At 30.8% G+C, this 22230-nt stretch overlaps 2 protein-coding genes and 4 non-coding genes across 8 annotated transcripts in view; 2 read left to right on the top strand and 4 right to left on the bottom strand.

Annotated features, from left to right (window-relative positions):
* Positions 1 to 950: 950 nt before the first annotated feature.
* Fry (microtubule binding protein furry) overlaps positions 951 to 22230 on the top strand; it is a 31591-nt gene continuing 10311 nt past the window's right edge. For 2 of the 3 annotated variants that reach the window (XM_072903178.1, XM_072903188.1), the window contains exons 1-22: positions 951 to 1147; positions 1572 to 1648; positions 1712 to 1753; positions 2144 to 2320; positions 2398 to 2582; positions 2640 to 2839; positions 2904 to 3694; positions 3780 to 4183; positions 4269 to 4844; positions 4927 to 5062; positions 5137 to 5307; positions 5385 to 5574; positions 5663 to 5839; positions 6849 to 6995; positions 7404 to 7574; positions 7655 to 7804; positions 7901 to 8070; positions 8160 to 8431; positions 8613 to 8767; positions 8981 to 9144; positions 14230 to 14439; positions 19067 to 19203. In XM_072903178.1, the coding sequence (XP_072759279.1) occupies positions 1639 to 1648; positions 1712 to 1753; positions 2144 to 2320; positions 2398 to 2582; positions 2640 to 2839; positions 2904 to 3694; positions 3780 to 4183; positions 4269 to 4844; positions 4927 to 5062; positions 5137 to 5307; positions 5385 to 5574; positions 5663 to 5839; positions 6849 to 6995; positions 7404 to 7574; positions 7655 to 7804; positions 7901 to 8070; positions 8160 to 8431; positions 8613 to 8767; positions 8981 to 9144; positions 14230 to 14439; positions 19067 to 19203 (4635 nt within the window). In that variant the 5' untranslated portion in view covers positions 951 to 1147; positions 1572 to 1638. The remainder of the gene's footprint in view (positions 1148 to 1571; positions 1649 to 1711; positions 1754 to 2143; positions 2321 to 2397; positions 2583 to 2639; positions 2840 to 2903; positions 3695 to 3779; positions 4184 to 4268; positions 4845 to 4926; positions 5063 to 5136; positions 5308 to 5384; positions 5575 to 5662; positions 5840 to 6848; positions 6996 to 7403; positions 7575 to 7654; positions 7805 to 7900; positions 8071 to 8159; positions 8432 to 8612; positions 8768 to 8980; positions 9145 to 14229; positions 14440 to 19066; positions 19204 to 22230) is intronic. The other variant, XM_072903198.1, reaches the window with a different exon arrangement.
* LOC140671703 (growth hormone secretagogue receptor type 1-like) lies at positions 7900 to 13022 on the bottom strand. The gene is made up of 5 exons (XM_072903248.1): positions 12428 to 13022; positions 9932 to 10843; positions 9509 to 9710; positions 8602 to 9362; positions 7900 to 8467 (listed from the first exon to the last, which is right to left on the bottom strand). The coding sequence occupies exons 2-4, from the start codon at positions 10733 to 10735 to the stop codon at positions 9253 to 9255; spliced, it is 1116 nt and encodes a 371-aa protein (XP_072759349.1). The 5' UTR covers positions 10736 to 10843; positions 12428 to 13022; the 3' UTR covers positions 7900 to 8467; positions 8602 to 9252.
* On the bottom strand, positions 19807 to 19879 carry Trnaa-agc (transfer RNA alanine (anticodon AGC)). Its single transcript has one exon. It is a non-coding gene; the product is annotated as a tRNA-Ala (tRNA).
* Trnaa-agc (transfer RNA alanine (anticodon AGC)) lies at positions 19953 to 20025 on the bottom strand. Its single transcript has one exon. It is a non-coding gene; the product is annotated as a tRNA-Ala (tRNA).
* Trnaa-agc (transfer RNA alanine (anticodon AGC)) lies at positions 20105 to 20177 on the bottom strand. The gene has a single exon. It is a non-coding gene; the product is annotated as a tRNA-Ala (tRNA).
* On the top strand, positions 21577 to 21649 carry Trnaa-cgc (transfer RNA alanine (anticodon CGC)). The gene has a single exon. It is a non-coding gene; the product is annotated as a tRNA-Ala (tRNA).

The raw sequence follows: 22230 nt of genomic DNA on the forward strand, positions 1-22230 counted from the left end.
TGTGTGTGTGTGTGTGTGTGTGTGTGTGTGTGTGTGTGTGTGTGTGTGTGTGTGTGTGTGTGTGTGTGTGTGTGTGTGTGTGTGTGTGTGTGTGTGTGTGTGTGTGTGCGTGCGTGTGTGTGTGTGTGTGTGTGTGTGTGTGTGTGTGTGTGTGTGTGTGTGTGTGTGAATATTTAAATAGAAATATTATAATGCAATGCCTTTATATAACGTTTCGTTATTTCCTACATCAATTATGAACACGAATAATTTATGATAAGTTAGTTATTTCTGCATGTTATTAAGTTTTATTACATATATGTATAGTATGCTATATGAATATTTTTACCAAATTTTCTGTACATAAAAAAATATATGTAGATTACAGAAAACATTTTTTTCTGTACTTTTTTCTAAAACTTTATGGGAAAAAGTGTGCTACTTCGATTTGTACCTGCGTGAATTCATATAAAAATAGATCTCCGCGTAAAAATAAATATGACGTGCCAAAATTTAATATTATATAGCACACACCTTTAACTTACTCTATTATATTCTATATGTAAACATTTTTATTATATTATTCAATGAAGTAAAAATTCTACGAGTATTATATCATATATATTTTTAACTTTGTATATATATATATATATATATATATATATATATGTATATGAAACATATATATATATATATATATATGTAACATATTTTTTAGTAAGATATAACTTTTAACAACTGTAATAATGTTCAACGTTGTCAAAAGTAAAAAATTGTATTTAGTTCGATAAATAATCATTTGGTTTCGATTCCTCACTCGATTATTAAAATTATCATGGCGCGAGAAACTCTGTTGGTACATTTGACATGCTAGAAAACAGATTCAACATTCAACGCTATCTAGTGGTAGCCTACTAATAGACGATGAACAGTATGAGAATAAAAAAAAAGTCGTAAACTCTTCGAACAAGACAGAGTGGCGAGTGAGGTGGAGTGAGGCGAAGAGCATTGACTGATTTGATACGGAACAGCAAGTACGAATCGAGTCGGAGTTTTGTCGAACGATGCGTTGAATTGTCCTTTTTTACGACGAATTATACACTTCGTTGTACGTGCGAATGGATGCGAGATTCGCGAAACGTCACAGTGGCATCGGCGCGAATTTACAGTGAGCGTCTTTGTAATTTTACATCGCTTTGTGATTTTTATGATTTGACATATCCCGAGTTCCGTATTTTCAACGCTGCGCATTAATTAAATAGTTGACCTACGTAATTATCCGGGATGTAATTTGTATCGTGAGATATTTTTTCAATCTGACGTTTACAGTAAACGTCACATTACACGGTCTATAAATTGTACTACCACTCTAATTAAAGATACCTGGTCAAAATATACAATTAATTACATGTAATATACATTTATATATCTGTTAGATAAGATATATTTTATTTACATAAACATCGGTTATTCAATGACATAACAGGGCGAAATAAATAACTCTCTTTTTATTTTTGTCAAAATGGACATTAATTTTTGTCAATAGTGCTTTTATGTTGATATTATTTTGTAATAAAGCTTATAAATTATAGGTGAAATTATATCATGGTGATATTCGACATATAAGTGCTATCTGAGGAGGAGACAAAAATCAGCAACATGACTGAAGGTTGGTTATTCAAGTATTTTATACAATAATAAATTTATAAACTAATGAATTTATTCATCACAGGTGCAGAAATCCAACCGAATGCGGGAAATGAGCCCCAGACAGGTAAGTTACTATTTTATTGATGATTTGTATATATGCACACAATTGGATACCAAACCTGATATAATTGAGTTAGTATTTGTTATAGATATCTATATTATGTTACATAATAGAAGGGTTTTATTTTTTTAATCTATTTTTTATTATGTTCATGATTGTTTCATTAAACAGAGGAAATATCTTTATACTAGATAATCATATCACAAATATTAATATAAGTAAATATAGTTAATGATCTTCTAAAATTAATATTTTATTGAGATGCAAAAGAAATTTAAAAAATATTTTGTATATCTTTAAGTATCAGTATATTAAAGCAAAAACTTAAAATTTGATGAAAATGGATTTATAAATAGATAGAAACTTTAAAGAACATATATTATACTTTTACAGAAGCCTTAGAACCAAGAGCTACAAATAGCGAAGGATTACATGAAGGAGCGGTGGAATCAACATCGCAAACTGCTATTGAATCTATGCAAGAGCTTCTTACAGTTCATGGAACTATGCAAGGAGAAAGCAGTGATGCAGTTAGCATTTATACTGCAAGTACCTCGATATCTGGTAACGGTAAGTAGATTTTAATAATAAAATATATATATATATATGTATATATACATATATAAATAATTGCATTACTTTTTTAGAATCAAGTTCAAGTAGAGTTAGTGCAATAACTGTCGTGTTACCTTGGGGTGCTCAAAAGGAGACAGTGAAGCCACAGCAAATAGGAGACATGGATCTAAGGCCAGGAGAGTATGTGATGCGTATCTTGTTTGCGGAATTTACCTCACAGGCGGAAAAAAAGATGGAAGCCGTCATGACGGAACATGTAAGTGATCATTGAAACAATTGTTGAAGTAACACTGTTTGAATGCTTTATTTTCAGGAAAAACAATTATCAAAAGTGTTGCAAAGGGGAGAAGATCCACAATTTGATCAACTCTTATCAGCTTTTGGCTCCGTTGCCGAGCACTGTTTGCCGTCAATATTAAAAGCACTCTTTAATTGGTACGAACGTCAACTTGTAGAACAAGGCGGTGATCATAAGAAACCTGCTCCTGGGAAGGAAGACCAAAAAGGAAAAAGGTAATTATTAAAATTAAAAAGAATGTATTTTACAGATATTAATAACAAATGCATTATATTTTAGCATTATGTATACAATAGTATCGGGAAGTGTAGAAACAGTGGAAAGAAGTGAAGCAGATCTCTTACAAGAGCGTAGAGATCTTGCTGTTGAATTTATATTTTGTTTAATGCTGATTGAGGTTCTACGCCAATTACCATTTCATCCTGGGCATGAAGATTTAGTAACTTATATCGAAAATATTGCTTTCAAACATTTTAAATATAGAGAAGGCATACAAAATGAACCAAATGCAGCTAATATCCATATTATTGCTGATCTTTATGCCGAAGTAATCGGAGTTTTGGCGCAATCTAGATTTATGTCAGTGAGAAAACGTTTTATGGTAGAACTCAAAGAATTACGAGCTAAAGAGCCAGGGCCTCATACTACACAGAGTATTATTTCTCTATTGATGGGGATGAAATTTTTCCGAGTTAAAATGGTACCAATAGAAGAGTTTGAGGCATCATTTCAATTTATGCAAGAATGTGCTCAATACTTTTTAGAAGTGAAAGACAAAGATGTTAAACATGCTTTAGCTGGGCTTTTCGTTGAGATACTTGTCCCAGTTGCTGCTGCAGTAAAAAACGAAGTAAACGTACCATGTCTGAAAAACTTTGTGGAAATGTTGTATTCAACAACATTAGACATGTGTACAAAGTCCAAACACAGACTGGCACTTTTTCCATTAGTAACTTGCTTGCTTTGTGTCAGCCAGAAAACGTTCTTTTTACAAAATTGGCATTATTTTTTAGCTATGTGTTTGTCTCACTTGAAGAATCGTGATCCAAAGATGTGTCGAGTTGCATTAGGTATGATTAAAAATTTTATATGCATTATTTTCCTAAGAAAGAAAAATGAAAAAGAGAAGTAAATATATCTTTATTTGTATTACAGAGGCTTTGTATCGTTTACTCTGGGTTTATATGATACGAATAAAGTGCGAGAGCAATTCGGCTACACAAAGTAGACTACAAAGCATAGTGAATTCTTTGTTTCCTAAAGGATCAAAGGCGGTAGTACCGCGAGATACTCCATTGAATATTTTCGTAAAGATTATTCAGTTCATCGCACAAGAGAGACTGGACTTTGCGATGCGCGAAATAGTGTTCGATTTGCTGTCTGTTGGACGACCGGTAAAAATAATATTAACTCCTGAACGTATGAGCATCGGACTTCGAGCATTCCTCGTTGTAGCCGATAGTTTGCAGCAAAAGGAGGGAGAGCCGCCAATGCCGCGTACTATGGGAGTATTGCCAAGCGGAAACACCATGCGTGTTAAGAAGACATTCTTAAATAAAGTATATATGTATAATTGATACATGTAATATTTATGCATTTATTAAACATAGCATAATTGCAATTTAATATGCTTTTATAATTTAGATGCTGACAGAAGATACTGCACGAAGCATAGGAATGTCTTCGTATTTCCCACATGTACGCCGAGTGTTTGTCGATATCTTGCGTGCGTTGGATGTTCATTATGGCAGGCCTCTCATGATGACCAGCACTCAAAATATGAACAAAGAACCAGACGAGATGATCACCGGGGAGCGCAAGCCGCGAATAGATCTCTTCCGAACCTGCGTTGCCGCTGTTCCACGACTGATTCCTGATGGAATGACCGGTGCAGAATTAGTTGATTTACTGTCTCGTTTGACGGTACACATGGACGAGGAATTGCGTGCGTTAGCATATCAAAGTTTGCAGACCCTAGTGTTAGATTTTCCCGATTGGCGACAGGACGTCGTGCTTGGATTTACACAGTTCCTAGCTAGGGACGTGCAAGATACATTCCCGCAGCTTCTCGACAATGGCTCGAGAATGTTGTTGCAACTGCTAACCAGTTGGAAGAATGCTCTTACGAGTTCCAATATAAGATCTAAGGAACAATCAGTAGATAACACACGAATGAATATACGAGTGGACGTTGGCATTAAAAAGTGCGAAGCAGGCCAGGTTTGCATTAATTTTTAGTTTGTAACATTTTGTAAAAATACGTACATGAAATATATGTTTATATTATTTTTTATTCACACAGAAAGTAGAACCGGTGTCGAATATATTCTATCTAGTAGAAGGATTTGCATTGGTTATGCTCTGCAATTGTCGACTTTATCCTCGAAGACTGGCTGTTCATATCCTTCGCGAAGTTAAACTTTTAATGAAGACTTTAGGTAACTATATTATACATATTATATCTACAATGCATTATATAAATATATACTTTACATATGTATCATTCTTATAGGAGGACCTGAAGATGATCAGTCTGTTATTGATGTGATTGATGCTTGCTGTCCCGCCGTTTTGGAAAAATGTTATCCTATGTTACCACCAGCTGAAAAAGCAGCCGCCGCATCTACGTCTAACGTGGATTTACAATGGATAGCGGATAGAAGTAGTTGCGTTTGGACAGCTGGTAGTATTTAATTTACCATTTTCATATATATGTTTGTACATATGAAACATTATCTTTATATTCCCTTTATATTGCAGGATTTCATGATGAAAATAGTACCAAGAGTTCTTCTTCGCTTAATTTAAACGGGGCCGATCCATGGGCCAGTTGTTTATTTGCCTTTTTGGAAAAAGATAGAGTACTCACATTATGTCCAAATGCTGTGGCTCATTCTTGGCCCATTGTCTTTACTCGTATAAACTCTCTGTTTTCAGTAGTGGATCCTACGTAAGTTTAAATTTAAATTTATATCTCTTAATTTATTATTTATACATTTCAATTTTGAAATAATTAAAACTCATTAAATTGTATATAGTCCGGTAAATGACAACCGAGCTTCATTATTGAGAAGTTCGACAACAGTGAGAAAACCGATAAACGAGAGAGACGTTTATATGCACATCTGGAAAAATTATCTGACTTTTGGATATAGAGTGGTTCCACCTGTGCCAAATCCGGTTGTTCGATGTGCCAGTCCAGATCTCAGTCTCAGGTAAGTTAGCATATAAAAATTTTGTCAGAAGTTTAAATATTCATATATATATCATCTTTACATATTATTATTATTATTTAATTTTTCCAATAGAGCTTCAATTTAAACGATTATTCATGCTTATTATGTATCACTCAATAAAAAATACGTGTAATTGTATGGATTGCTACATTCGTTGCAGATATAATTAAATTAATTTAGATTTAATGAATAAAAGCGCACGTATAGCTTTTATATCAATGCAAATGCATTTAAGCAAAACACTTTGCTTAAATGTATTTGCATCAACACAAGCTATACGTGCGATTTGTATTTACACGTAGAGTTTATTGAGATACTCAAATAAGAATGTGAATAATTAAAAGTTCACGTTTAGAATAATATATTAGAGCTTTAAGTGTCTAAGAAAAGTGAATCACACAGAATAAAATCAATATCACATGGTATCAATTGGTGTTGGGTCATATTTACATCAGTGCCTGTCATTCTATAGAAACGTCTTATTTATTTACTTGTCTCAGGAAATGTTACATTAAATATTTTACAGAATTATAATATTTATAGTTTTTTTTCTCCATTTTAAATGTTAATCCTGTACACTGGCACAGTTATCGAGTTATATTATATTTTTTTACAATATCTTTTTAATTAAATGCACAGAAAATATACCTGATACTATACACAATATATACTCTATTTAATATTGTGCACATTTTACAATGGCAATTCTGCCGTCACACACACTGCCACCAATTCGTACCAAATTCGCGTTTTGCATTCGGGAGCGGGATCCATATCTGCTCTGTCCTTTTCCTCTATGCATATATACACACTTCGCTTTATTTTTCGCAACACTACATCTCTCTCGCATGCTGTCTCCTATCGTTCTATGTCTCGTACATGTACATTTTTCCCTCCCTCTCTGGGATATTAGAGTAGTAGACTCTCTGAGTAGTAAATAATGTCTGATACAAGGAGCATTGGTGGTACACTGTATTGCATACTCTAGTGGTCAGCATACGGTGGAGTTTGGTGTGTTGTGCATGAGTAAGGAGTTGAGTCAGAGCCTGGAGAATCTCGGCGGGGCGCAGACCCTGCCGGGTCGGTTCTCTGTACCGTCCATTTCCGGCATCTACACTCGTCACAAGCGTACCAGGTGAGCCTGAGAGATTAATAATCGCGAACAAAAACGACCACGCTTCCTTCGATGTCACCCGGGATTTGAACGGTCGTTGGTAATCGCACTCTATATCTTCCACTGTTGAATCTTTGTCTATTTTCTTACTCTTTTATATAACGCAATACAGTTTGATATTTTTTTTTCTATTGAACTTTCAGCTTCGTGCTCGAGCTTTCTTACCGGCCTAACAATTCTTTCCGCGCGAACTTATGTATCGCCACCCTTACCTAGCCTCACGACCGTTCCCGATCGCTTTTTTTTTTCAAAATTAAACTCTGGCGGATATTTTGCGCACACAAAAAATTATTAATCTACAAACTGTATAATAGAAAGTTAATGTAACAAACTTGGAAATGATAAAACATAGTAATATTGTTTCCGTAGCTCTTCGCCGGACAGTTTATCCGCGGAACGCGGTGATAACAAATCACCGGGCACAAACGCGAGCCCGGCAGCCTTGTACAAGCTGACTGTACCTTTACTAAGATGTGAGGCCGCCGACGTCAGGGATGCTGCGGTGCAGGCAATTGGAAAAGTGAATGCCGATGCTTTAAAGTAAGCACGTCCTCATTTAAAAAATTCTCTAAGAGTTAGAATAAATTGTAAAACATTTTTCGATTTTATGTTCATGACAGAGACTTGATGGAAGAATTGGTTCCTTATATTCGGGAAGCGGTAGATCGGAAACAGGAAAATATGAGGCGGCGAAGAAGGCGCGATGCTTTGAGACTGCAGCTAGTAAGAGTACTGGAATTAATTGCCGAATACGGAACGTTCGGTATTTGGTGAGTTATACAATCTTATATATATATTTTTTCCTCTGTTTATTTGTTTGCACTCTATGAACAAGTTTTAAAAAAATCACCGTAATCTTTTTTCAGCCCAGCGGTTTTAGATCGTGAGACACAATCCTTACATCCTACATTTGTCGAATACATAGATGGTGCGCGCATTTATTTAGAAAACGAGACCGATAAGGAAGCACCTGCTGTACGAGATATTAAATTGCACTTTTGTAACTTCATCAGGAAAATGATTAAGAGTTTTTCACGTAAGTAATTTTATTTGAATAATTCTGAATTTTGAAATAAAATAATGTCTTGAGTAATTTATTATTTTGTTCATTTTTTGTTTTTTTAGTGGAGACATGTTACACCTTATTGAAGAGGGACTTGAGAAGAAATTTATTTATGCTCTTTGCCAGTTGGGCAGGTGTTTATGGTAAACCGCTTACAAGCACGTCATCTATGCAAGAGGAGGAAAAATCTTGTACAGAATTGCAACTCTCAGCCTTGCAAGCTATGAGCGGATTACTTTGCTGTGGATCATGCTTTAATCCGCAATCACTTTCAGAAGAAGGCGCCATTTTATATCAATGGTTGGATTCATTACTAGCCAGTAAAGATGAAAAGGTAAATTAATTATTTCTCTCTCGTATAAATTTTTATCTGTAAACGTTATTTTCTGTCATCATCTTAATATTTAAAATTATATATATAAAACTAATTAATAGTATACGTATTACATATTGAATTCATTGCCGGCTGAATTAAGATATCCTATATTTTGTCTAATGTCATACCTCTGTTGCAGATTTATGCACTCGCACGTGAAACCGTTGTATTGTTGCTCGAGGGAAATCCTGATATTGGTACACTTTTGGATTGGGTAGTGGATCGATGTTATACTGGCGCTCCGCAAGTAGCCGACGGCTGCTTTCTCGCTTTGGCAACAATTTTCAGCGCCAGGTACGCATAAATTTAAAAATGTATATATCTTAGATATCAATATATCATATAAAATCACGTTTTTATTGAGTAGGGGAAAATATGATATATACATATAGCGAGTAAATACTATAAGACGCATATTTCTGTATCAATGGAAGCGCTGATATAATATCGCGATGTAGTAATAAGACTCGTAAACATTAAGAATGTTTATAATTTTGTCTTTTTCAGAGAATATCCTTGCGATCACTACACCAGCGTCATTAATGTCACATTGATGAATACAGGATGTCCTCGTGCTCCGGTCCACGATGCGGCGCTTCAACTTCTTCAACTGTTGGATCAACGCTTTTTCGGAAACGTAGGTCCTCTTTCAGCTACAGAACTTGAGGCTGGTAAGTAACTTGTTCTTCCGTGTGCACTATAATATATCAGTTTTTAACCATCCACTTTTAACACATAGTTTATTCGGTTAATTATAATGAAACGATTTTTTCACTGTATCATAATCTTCTATTTATTGAAAGCTTTTGCGTTTTCTGACAATTTTTTTGTTGTGAATTGTCAAAGTGCGATTGTTTCGTCGAATTGCATCTACGTGTGAATTCTGAAACTGATAAAAAATACAAAACTTCTTTCAAATTGATTGCAAATCTAGTTCGCTTTGTAGAAAAAAAGGAGCGAATATATTTCTCGATTAATGTAATATTCATGCATCTATATTTGTCGTTGTTATCTTATCGTTATATTATTATTTACCATACTGCTTTCCATTGCTCGTCATCTGCATAAGAGTTCCATTTCTCCTAACATTTGAACGTTTAAACATGCGGATCATCGCTCTGCGAAAATTCTGTCCGCTTGCGCAATAAAAAACAAAATTTATTCCAAAACTCGTGTTGAATAATAAATTGCACATTTGTTGCGCCGGAATGAGCCATGTTGGTGATTTGTGATGTTCCTAAGTTTAACAGATATAATAATTATTAGTACTGTAAAATATTAAAAATTATATCAAAAAAGTATAATTCAATATATAAATTAACAGTGCAAATCAAAATCTATACTAGATATAATACAATTATTATATAAACTGTGATTTAATAAAGTATTAATGGTAGATATATATGTGATGATTGATATTATATCGATCGATTTAACATATTAAATGTAGATACGTACATAAAGAAAAGCGATCACTCTGAGGACGAACGATGGCATATTGAGACAGAAGAATGTGCTCGAAACGAGCAGAAGCATTTTCGTAACCTTAGTCTGCGGCATTCTATCTCGAAGAGTCTGAGCTTTATCATTGGAAGCATTGGATTCTATAGTCAAAGTTCGTCGGACATGATCAAGTTTGTAAATATTGCGCGCTATCAGAGTATTAAAGATCACTATCATGGTTAAAGGCAAGGCGAACGTCATGATTGTGTCGAAGGTATTGTAGACATTTGCCCAGGATTCCCATTCATTGTCCAAATCACAGCCAGTCGTGTTCTCATTGGATGTAGAGAACAGAACTACGGGACTGCACACCGGAATCGCTAATACTGTCAGGCTGATCACTGCGGTCTTCGCTCGGGCGACCGTACATAAAGACTGACGACGAAGTGGCCATCTGACTGCCACGTACCTTTCGACGGTGAACGCCACTACGAGCCACACGCTAAGGAAACTGCAGAGAGTACTGAGGTAAATGAAGAACTGGCAGAAGCCCCACCGATTGAACAGATCTACTTGCACCATAGTGAGCCAGACTACAAAGATTGTCACCAGGAAGATGATGTCGCTTATCGCCAACGCACCCAAATAAATACTGGATGAGAAATAGCGTAACTTCGTACCGAAGAATACGCATACGGATAGACAGTTGCCCAGTAGACCCAAATGTACGAGAACCGGCGTGTAATACCGTTGGATGTCCTGTAGGATCATGTTAGTCGCGTCTTCTTCTATTACTGTACTTTTGTTTCCAACGACCATCCTCGCGTGTCAATTTTAACTTGTCTGCAATTGTCGTCATCAATGAGAAGAGAAGCAGAATGTAGCAAAACCACGCTGAGCATAACAACTTGCGTCATGCACGATGACCTGCAAGAGCATTAGTATTTTATATCGAAAGAGAAAGAGAGAGAGAGAGAGAGAGAGAGAGAGAGAGAGAGAGAAATATAGAATATGGATTTCAAACGCACTTACTCTAATTATAAGCCATCGAGATTTAGACTGAATTTAGAAACTAAATGAGCAGTCACGTTTCGAAACCTCACATAATTACAAGGACATTTAAAATCAGAGTTTTTTTTAGATAAATAATTTTCATATTTTGAATAGAGATAAAAATTATATTTTATTAGATTTATATTTTATAATTAATTTAGAGTATTTCTATTTGAATTGCTTTTCAATAGATTTTAATGGAATTAATTTTGTATTGTAACTGTCAAAGTTGTAATTGATTAATTCTCAAGTATCCTCATATGTATGCGTCTGCATTTTAATTTTTAATTTAATTCTTAATATAAAAAAATGCAAGCGACATGTGGTATTCCCTATAGATTTCTCAATTATTCAATGATTTTATCAAATAAATGTGTTTTCATGTATTATAAAATGCAGTATCAGTGTTTACTTTAAAGCATAAGTCTACAAGGAAACAAAGCGCTTATCACGCGCACATGGAAATATTTAACACACAGTAGCTATACTAACTTACTATTAATTCAAGTCATTATAATTAAATGAATACTTTGATATTGGTTAAGATAACACTTTATCATCATTAAACTGACAAGAAAAAATTTTTATTACTCGGTAAATGTTTTTGATACGTTACCTTTTCAACGATAAATTCTAAGTTAAACTAACTAAGAATCACTTTACACTACGATAATAACTACATGAAAAAAATTCTTATCTATGCTGCAACACTGAAAATCCGATATAGTTTGCCGTTAACTTTGACGTATGTTTTTTGCGAATTATAATGGCACTCGAGTTATAATACCAATAATAACAATAGCACGAGTTATAATAACAATAATAGCACAAGCTATAATACTCGTTAAATGCACATAATTGTGCATATTAATGTAGGAGACTATTCTTGATATATATTAATATTTGATAAAGGTAATGAAATGGTTAATTCTCTCGAGAATACTCGTTAAAAACTGTTTATACGGAGAAATTCAGTTTCAAATATTTATATTTTTTCTTACAACTAGTTTCAATTTTAAGTTCTACATTTAATTGAAAATGTGATATAAAAATAAAACTTCGACATAAATCAGTTTGACAGAATAGAAATTTTTTATACAGAAAGATAAAAAATTTGCTCTCATTGAAGTAATTATAAAAAAATAATTATGCAGGAATTTGTAGTACTATAATAAAATAGTTAGTAGTACTATATTAAAATAATTAGTAGTACTATAATAAAATAATTAATTATTAAATATTAATTTACATTAAATATCTTCAGTCAATCTATCTGTCCTTATATATATATATATATATATATATATATATATATATATATATATATATATATGTTTTATATTTTTTTTTATAAGTATTGCATAATATGTGAATTCTTTTTAGTTTCTTTTTTTTATTTCACTCATTGTCAATTGGAAATGCTCATCAAACTCTTAGATATCAAAAATTGAAGCATACCTGTTTATTGAGTTTCAATAAATGGATCAATGGTTTATTTGCGAAATGTGCCAGATGCAAACCATTTATTGGGCTACTATCCAGTTTCTGTAGACACAATTTATGACACTATTTTGAAAGCTGCTTTTAACCGCGATGTGCTAAACACTTTCGAATGTTTTAATATATCTAAATCTTACGTATTATACACAGATCTAATGTTTCGCAAATATTTAAAAAAAAACCTCTTAAACGCGCAACACGTGTCATGTTCAGTGCCGGTACAAGATTATCAGTCAGTCACTGAAATAATAAATTTTTTATTGCAGATATTTGTGACACTTTAATTTAATAACACAATCATTTATTAACATTATATAAATATAAATGATCAAGTGAATTACATAATAATCACAATATCTTTCACTATACTTTTATTTTTTTAAAAAAGCAACGAATTATGATATTAAGAGTTTTACAATGGAATAATTTAATACTTGAAACATTTATTTTTTCGGGCACTATATGCACTTTTAGAGAATGTATCCGAATGCTGTCTCAGCTATTTCTGCTAGGTGCCCGACACATCCATTCCTGATAAAGCTTGGTGCATCCAGCATTCTAGCTTCTGCGCATCAAACTAATATATAAATTCCCGGCTCTTCGCAGCGCATGTTATTCTGTCATATCACGAAAAAAAACCTCTTGCTTCAAATTGATCTCCTTTTCTTGCATGATAAAAATATTTTAATAATACACAGAGAGAAAAATTTCTTTAGATTTAATAAAATTGATGCTTGAAATAGTTGAAAAAAGCTATTTACTTTAAGAAACTAATAAGATTATTGGATTTTTAAAATAAATATGTATCATATAATATTGTTTAATTCAACGAAATAATACTTTTTTCAGTCAAAAATAATGTTTCATATGACATAATGTTGTTTGAATGAAATAAATAAATCCAAACAAATCGTTCTCTCTGTGTACATAATTATTTATTTTCAGAAACTTCGAGTAAGCATTTGGTCTCTTTTTTTTATCTAATTGATATATAATATGTATTTTACTATAATAATATTTTGCACGCGAACAGATCATGCAGTAATCAAACTTGAATGTATATGCTGTAAAATAAAAGTTAATTTTTAATATAATTTTTAATATAATTTGCAATATTTATGCATAAAGAATTGTGTCCATATTTCGTTTATTATGCTGATAAAGATCTTTAATACATTATATAATTGCGTTTATATTTCTCTAGAAAACGTTATTTTTCTCATTTTACATAGAGAGTTTGTTAATCAAAAACTAGACAAATTATTATATAAAACATGCATTTTACATTGATTTTATCTACTGAGTTTGAAATCATACTCTTAAATAGAGATATGTGTGTGCGTGCGTGTATGAAAATGTTATACATATCACGCATACACCCACACATATATATATTTTTATACTTTTTATATTGTACTTATATTAGGTACATTGAATCTTGTTGAAAAAGAATCTGATACAGAAAATACAGTAACATAAAAAGTCCGAAAAATTCTTTTTTTTGTAAAGATATGTATTTGATTTTTGCCGGAGAAAAAGTTATTTATTGATATAAAATATTTTTTATAAAATAGACATATAATTATAATATGTGTTTTGAGACAAAAAAATCATGTACTATATGTATATGTTATAAATATCAATCTAATTTGCTATTAACATAAATGATGTAAATATCAATTTGCCAATTCTGTTAGTTATTAATAAAGAGAGAAATATTATCGATTTCAAAATTCTTAATATTATACATTTTGTAACAGGACACAATGACCCTCTTGCCAGCTCCACTGCAACTGTAACTTCCGGGCCAGGTCAACAAAGTAATCCCGCAGGTGAAATTTCCTCTGGTGGCACAATTAGAGGTGGCACATTAGATGTCCTCTTATCGACCACTTATTGCCGTAATCAAATGTATCTTTCACGACAATTGGCTCAGTTACATCCAGAGCTGACGATGCCGATGTTTAGCGGTAAGTGGAATTTCTGCATTTTTTTATAAATATATTATTAACTTTTTTATTTTATTAATAAATTTCAACCCTAATTTCAAAAATTTATTTTGTAATATACCTAATATAGTTTCATGAAAATGTAATAACTGAATCATTTTTAAAAAGTTACTGTTTTTTATAATTAAAATATTAAATAGTTTCCATTATTAATTTTTGAGTACCTTTTTTAAATAAAAGAGAATTAATTTTATTATTTTTTTAGATTTAATATTTTTTATCACTTATATGCATATTTGATATAGTTAATTACAGTTCTTCATATTTACTCGTGTTGATTGATTCCACAAAATGCAAAATGTAGTTAAACATCGCTTCATTATCATTCTTCTATAATTCTAATATCATGCTGCGTCTAATATATTTTAAATTAGTCCAGTATATGACATAGACTATGTACAATATATAATTAAAAACTTTCCAGTCTATGGCGTATGAAATATGCTTTAAACGCTTCAATTTTAAAGAAGTTTTGTGTGTGATCTACAATCATTTGTCAATCTACAATCACTATGTACAATATATAATTAAAAACTTTCCAGTCTATGGCGTATGAAATATGCTTTAAACGCTTCAATTTTAAAGAAGTTTTGTGTGTGATCTACAATCATTTAGTCGTGATTAAATCTTGTTTTTTTTTCTAGTATTTAAATTTTTGGGATACATGTATAATTTTATTTTATTTATTTAATATATCATTATAACGCGCGAAAACATGTTTTAGAAACAATGAAATAAAAATTATAATAAAGAACGTGTTAATCATAAGTTATTAGACACACGCATTGCATAAGAATCCTACAATTCTTTCTCTCTAAGCTGATATTATTTCTGTAAAAAATAGCGTGTTTATAACACTCACTTACTTCATTTCATCAAAAGCTTAATAACATTAAAAACTATAAATATTTAAAAAAACATTCAAAGAGAATCTCTTTTGTAAATAATTTAAAATTACAATACTTTTTTACATATATATAGCAATTTTATTGTTATAATTTTAATAAATACACAAAATTTTATGAATGTATCTATATAAAAATATATATATATATATATGAAAAATAAAGATTATTTAAATCGAATTAAAAATTAGCTTGGGTATAATTTATACATTTATAGAATATAAAATACTTTATGTTATGATAAAAAATTGTTGTTTTTTAAAAGGTTTGACATATGAAAAAGAATTTGCATTGAAAACAATGCAATTTATTTTGCATTGTAAATAACGTGATGCAGTTGAGTTACTCAAAGAAATAGAGAATAATTTACTTTTATTATCATAGAAAGTTACAAATTATTCATATGGCATCATGCAATCTTAATAAAATTATAGATATTTGCATAGATAATTATGCGAATGCAATAAAGAATGCTAATTATATAACAATTTTCACATGCTCTGATCGATTATTATCGTTTCAGAGGCGTGTTGCATAAATCATATAAACATTGAATTATCACTGATCTGTTTAACGCCTGTGGAGAAATTTGCATCAAATTATATTTTATAACTCATTGTTAGAGTAGCGCATCAACGGAAGAATGTCTTGAAAGTTTGTTTAATATTATAATATATAAAACGCACAATGTACAATTATTTGTAATACAAAATTGTACACAAAAATAAATTAAATAATATTTGTATGATATACCAGAAAAATTTATAAAGAAAAAAGATATAAATTTTTGATTGATGGAGTTGAAAGATCGCATCTATTGAACACGTGGCATTTTAATTATCTGTCATATAAAACAATGATTGATTTATTAATATAATAGCTCTACAATTCGAATACAGAGATTTTCACGTTTACTGCAGTGACTGTGATTAATAATATTTACTGCTAAATTTTATTAAAGAAGAATATATATTTTTGTTTTTTTTGTGCTGTTACGTATTTAATGATGTAAATGCTGAGCAGAGTGAGTTAACTTTCTTTCTTAGAACTTAAGAAAGTATATATGTTCTTGCCTTTGAAAATAATACTCACATATTTTCAAAAAATTTCTTAAAAAAGTAAGCTCCAGAATTTTTACAAGTTTAAAAACTTTAAATTTTTTAATTTAAAAATTAGATTGAAGAGTTTGAAATTAAAATTTATTAGTTAATTTTAAAATTTAATTTTTAATTAATAACAAAACACAAGATTTTGGAAGTATTAGAGAATGTTCTTTGCATTGTTGTTCGCGGAATTAGATTTCTTGAATAAAATCCAAGAACGACATACTCATAAAAGATGGAGAGAAACCGTGACCCTTCTTATTTGAATTTAACCTTTTAAGTACAATTACCACTTTTAATGAATTATAAGACGCATCAAATTGCAACGTTGTTTCGTTTACATAATAAATTGCTACTCTTCGCTTTAATTTTGTGATGCATCATGACACGCATCCTTCATGCCACGGATTATTTTATGAATATTAAAAAAAGAATGAAAGATTGATGCAACGCACGTGTTTGCGAGAAAGAGAGAGAGAGAGAGAGAAATTCGTGTAACAATGATCCAAAATAATTCTATTGCATGAATTACTATCTTACACGTTTCTGACAAATTAGTTACATTCGTTTGCTTTATTGCACTTGAAGCGACGAATATTTTGTTTCTGAAACGATGTAACATGAAATTGCAATTTTATCTCGCGAAATTCTATATTATGATATCGCACTCAATAACAGTTTGCAGCACAAGAAAAAAACAGTTCTATTCAAAGGAAAAATCTTTTATTTGTTTTCATTTGTATATTTTTTCGATAGTTATATTTTAAATTAATTAATTTTAAATTAATTAAAATAAAAAATGTATAAACGAGATAATTACATACAATAACAATGAGAATAAATGTAACGTAGATACAGAATATAATTTGTTTAAAACAGAAGCTAGTATTAATCATAAAGTCTCTTTCTCAACTACGGGAAATTGAAATTTGGATGTATATAAACTAATGAATTTGTTAGATTACAGCTAATTATTTGATGGAAATTACTGAAAAGCTAATATATAAGAGAAAATTTACAAGTGATATTAATTCCGATCAAACAGACTTATGTTTCATATAATCTATATTATATGAAAAAAAATTTAGTAATTATATAGAACACTTCCAATTTCAATAATTTTCACTTATATTGTTAAGGTCATCATTCGAAGTAATGTGAAAGTTTGAATCGGCGCTCGTTGTTTCTTAAATAGTTTTTGAAAAAATATAATGAATATGTAATAATATGTAATTCTGTGACATCGTATATAGACTATGTGTTTTCATGTTACATTTCGTTGAAAGTTGTTTTTATTTTTTGATACCATATATATGTGTATATAGGAATGTGTGTATATATGAAATATATATGAAGTAAAACCGGATGGTTTGTGCGACCTCTTTCGCATGAAAAATTGGAAATCCATGTGGAACTGTATAATGACAGAAAATGTGTGGACGGGGATTTTTGTTATTTCTGATTTTAAATTAAAATTAAGTTTGGGTTAGATTAGAGATTTTGTACATTAAAATGCTATTTGACTCCCCCCCTCCTCCTTTCCGCAAGAACGAATAATTACATCTCGTTTTTAAAATTTTTTAAGAAATAAATGAGCCTATTAAAATCTCCACAACATTATTCACAATCGAAAAATGATAATCTTAATAACATATGTGAAAACTATTGAAATCGTGAATAGTTCTCTATATACGTATATCTGTATAATTATCATAAACAGAATAATAAAGCTATTGTATTGATGTAATGTCATCCCGTGAGAAATATATCACAGAAGGCAAAAGAATTATAAAAGAGAATAAAATATTGATGTTAATTGTTTATATAATTATACTTATACTTTTGAAATACAGAAGTGCAGTGAGAGGAGTAGGCGGCATTATTGAAACAACTGTATATAATTGCAAGCAGTCATGAAAATAATTCCATGTGATTTTACGCTTGCACATATGCTCTGTAATGCTATTTATATATGCCGACGAAATTAACAAATGTTCTTGCTATTTTAAATGGAACGTTATATCAATATCGTAAAAAGCAATATTGCAAATATGTTTAACTGTCACATAATCGGCATACGAGTTAATTAAATGCAAAATGAAAGCGAGAAAAAGAGAGAGAGAGAGAGAAAGAGAGAATAATAATAATAATAATGTCATTTACATTAAATTTATTCAGGCAAAACAATGACGTCATATATTTAAATAATTTCAGATTAAAGAAAAAAGATATATAATAAGAGCAAAAATTAAATTCGGTAAGAACAATAATATTAAATTATTGTTCGCATTATCGGGAACAATCACGTTAATAGATATATTTGAATGCAATAATTGAATTTATTTAATTAAATTTATTTATTAAATAATAAACAGAATGAGAAAAAATTTGAGAGATATAGTATAAATTTATAATGATAAATATTGATTCACATAAGTAACAGAGTTTGCAGTGTCAATGATAGTTCAATATATGTGTAACCTCAATTAATGTTGAATAAGAGAAAATATGTCGAGATAGAATAACATTATTGATGTGATTTGATTTTCGTTTAATATCTCCATAATTTATATGTTTTAGAAATTACACATCGGTTTCAAACAGCCCGAAGAGAAGTTCGGCAATTACTGCTGCAGTATTTGCTACCTTGGTTGCATAACATGGAACTTGTTGATCCTAATGTACCACCACCATCTAATCCGTTGAGTTATTACCAGGTGAATAAAGCTCATTATTATAATCATTTCTGGGAAGGACAAGGGGATAATAACATTGTGGAAAATTAGAATTTGAAATTAAATATTAGAAATATTTAAAAAAACCAATAATATGATCGAAAAAGATTATCACCACATTGAAAGTGATATTTATATATTTTATAATGTTATCATTCGAGAGTTAATTTATATATAAAACAAGTACTATAGAAAACAGTACAAACATTCATATATTTTAGCCAACATTTTTCTAGAATTGGAATTTGTCATACTTTAACAATCATATAATTTCAATTATCAGAAAGGTGATGAGATAACTGAACCTTACAAACTTTTAATTGGACAACATTTCCCATGATGCATAGCGAGTACAGCTCTTTATTCAAAAACAAACACAGAAAATAACACAATAGCAACTTTTAAAAACAAGATTATTATTTGAAAGAAGATATTACACGTGTTATAAGGTGCCGGAGAAATGATTTCAAATCTCCTTGGATGAAATGTGCTCTACTCGGTTGATATAAATTAAATTCTTGTTATGAATGCATACATTGTACTCATAAAGGATTTAGTTTCAACAAAAGGGCAAAAAGGAAAGTTTGGAGGCGCCGGGTATCGATCCCGGTACCTCTCGCATGCTAAGCGAGCGCTCTACCATCTGAGCTACGCCCCCCATGATATAGTTCTATAACAAGATCGATCAGATTCATAAAAGTGATCTACTTTTAGTGAAAGGATCAAAAAGTTGGAGGCGCCGGGTATCGATCCCGGTACCTCTCGCATGCTAAGCGAGCGCTCTACCATCTGAGCTACGCCCCCTGTGATCTGGATTGTGGACAGGATCATTTTGAATCGTGATCGTGATCCACTTTTAGTAAAAGGATCCAAAAAGTGATCTTGGAGGCGCCGGGTATCGATCCCGGTACCTCTCGCATGCTAAGCGAGCGCTCTACCATCTGAGCTACGCCCCCTGGTTATATTTGATTTTAATGGCCATTTTTTAATATAATAAGTGATCCACTTTTTTTATAAGGAAGCTTTAGATATAATCGGAAGAAGAATTTCCTAGTATTTATCTTGCCGCTTTGCATCTTTGTACACAAGATACACACATACGTAACATATTTGAATTTAATAGTCATTTTGAATTCTGATTGATGAGAAAAAGTTCAGACATGACGGTAAAAGTTTTTCATGCATAACATTCATACTATTACATCTAGTGCATCGTACATGTAAAATTAATGAGTTATCACCGATGTATTTGATCTTAATGAATATTTAGAAAGTTATAAGTGGATCTATTTCTGGCTAAAACTTTAAATATTATCTTGGCAAATCATATTTTGCAACAAAACAAATATACTATCTCAATCTAGGACTTCCTCTCATTTGCCTTCTGTAAAATTGATTTTATTATCTTAGACATCAATGATTTTTATCCAAGAATCGTAATAGATGCACTATGTAAATATATATTTTTAATTAAGACGAATTAATTTCATAAATTTGGAAATGCATTCAAATCTTTTTGACAGTCGATTCGCTTTCGAGGAAATTGTATGCATGTATGTATATGTGTGTGAATATAGTTTTAGAAATAACTGTTGAATGGTCGTTAAAGTAGATTAAAAACAAAGTTGCATTCCAATTTCAATGCAATTAATTTGCGATGAATAGCGCATAGTATGCATGACTAGAAATTTAATGATAAAATATGATAAACATATAGTCGATTCTTTTGCAAAGAATATTTTTATGAAACAAACACTAGAGAAATTTTGCTAAAAATATGAAAATGTATCCACGATAACAACAAAAATATACAAATTGATATACTATATAAAAATTTTGTGAAGAAAAATCATATATAAAAAATGATTTATAAAAGTTTATAGTAAAATATATACATGTGTACATTCACATATAGTTAAAAATATAAACAGAAATTTTGATAAGAATATACGATGAAATTTTGGCATGTATTACAACCACGGTCTTACATACATACGTATGTAAGACCGTGATTACAACTATCAACAATTATAATCTCAATTTTATTAATTATAGACTTCTAAGATTAGTTAAATTTTTAATATTAAAAATATTCATTTTCCATGCAAAAAAACTGTAGGAAAGCTGTATTCAAAATGTATATTCAAAATGTGTATTCAAAATCTCATTTTATATATTACATAATTATCAATAAAGTGATCTTTTTGATCATCGTAATCATGAAAGGTATCTAATAGTAGATTTCGTATGTGACAAGTATCGAGATTAATCTCCAAGATATCTTTTTTTGATAATTTTGTTTATCATACGAGATCATCGACGATCGTAATCATTCTCTTTATCATGTCGAACATCGGGGACGTAGCTCAAATGGTAGAGCGCTCGCTTCGCATGCGAGAAGTACCGGGATCGATACCCGGCGTCTCCAAGATTTCTTTTTATCAGCACGATTATCAACGATCTTAATCTTTATTCTATACTGGTGGGTTATTTCGGTCTGTGATTTTTCTAACAGCAATTTTTCGACAACGAATAATCGTAAAATAATAGACTTAAGCAAATTACTTTTCAAATTTATTATTCTAGTTTACTATTCTAATTTATTATTCTTTATTTAGGAGAATCAAAGAAGATATTTGCATTTTTCAGTTTTTTAAAAAACTTTTACGCATTAATAAAGTTATCAAAAATTTACTTATCTACCTGTACGATTAAAAGGTGTCAAAAAAACAATAGTACGGAGTAATGATTAATCTTTTTTCTAGCTTGCTTGCGAACAATATAAATGATAAAGCGACTTAAGTGGCGTAGATTGTGCATTAGATTTTTTAGTAAAATCTATAGGTATTCAGATAACTTAATAAAGAGAGAGAGGGAGGGAGACCGAGCATAATACATCCATTACATTTATTTTACATTTGAACTGTTCGATTATTAATGCTGATAATAGCTTTAATCAATAGAAATGGAGGAGTCTAGGAAGAGAGAAATAATTCAAATGGTTATCGA

The sequence above is a fragment of the Anoplolepis gracilipes genome, chromosome 1, assembly GCF_047496725.1.
Source record: "Anoplolepis gracilipes chromosome 1, ASM4749672v1, whole genome shotgun sequence".
Lineage (NCBI taxonomy): Eukaryota > Metazoa > Arthropoda > Insecta > Hymenoptera > Formicidae > Anoplolepis > Anoplolepis gracilipes.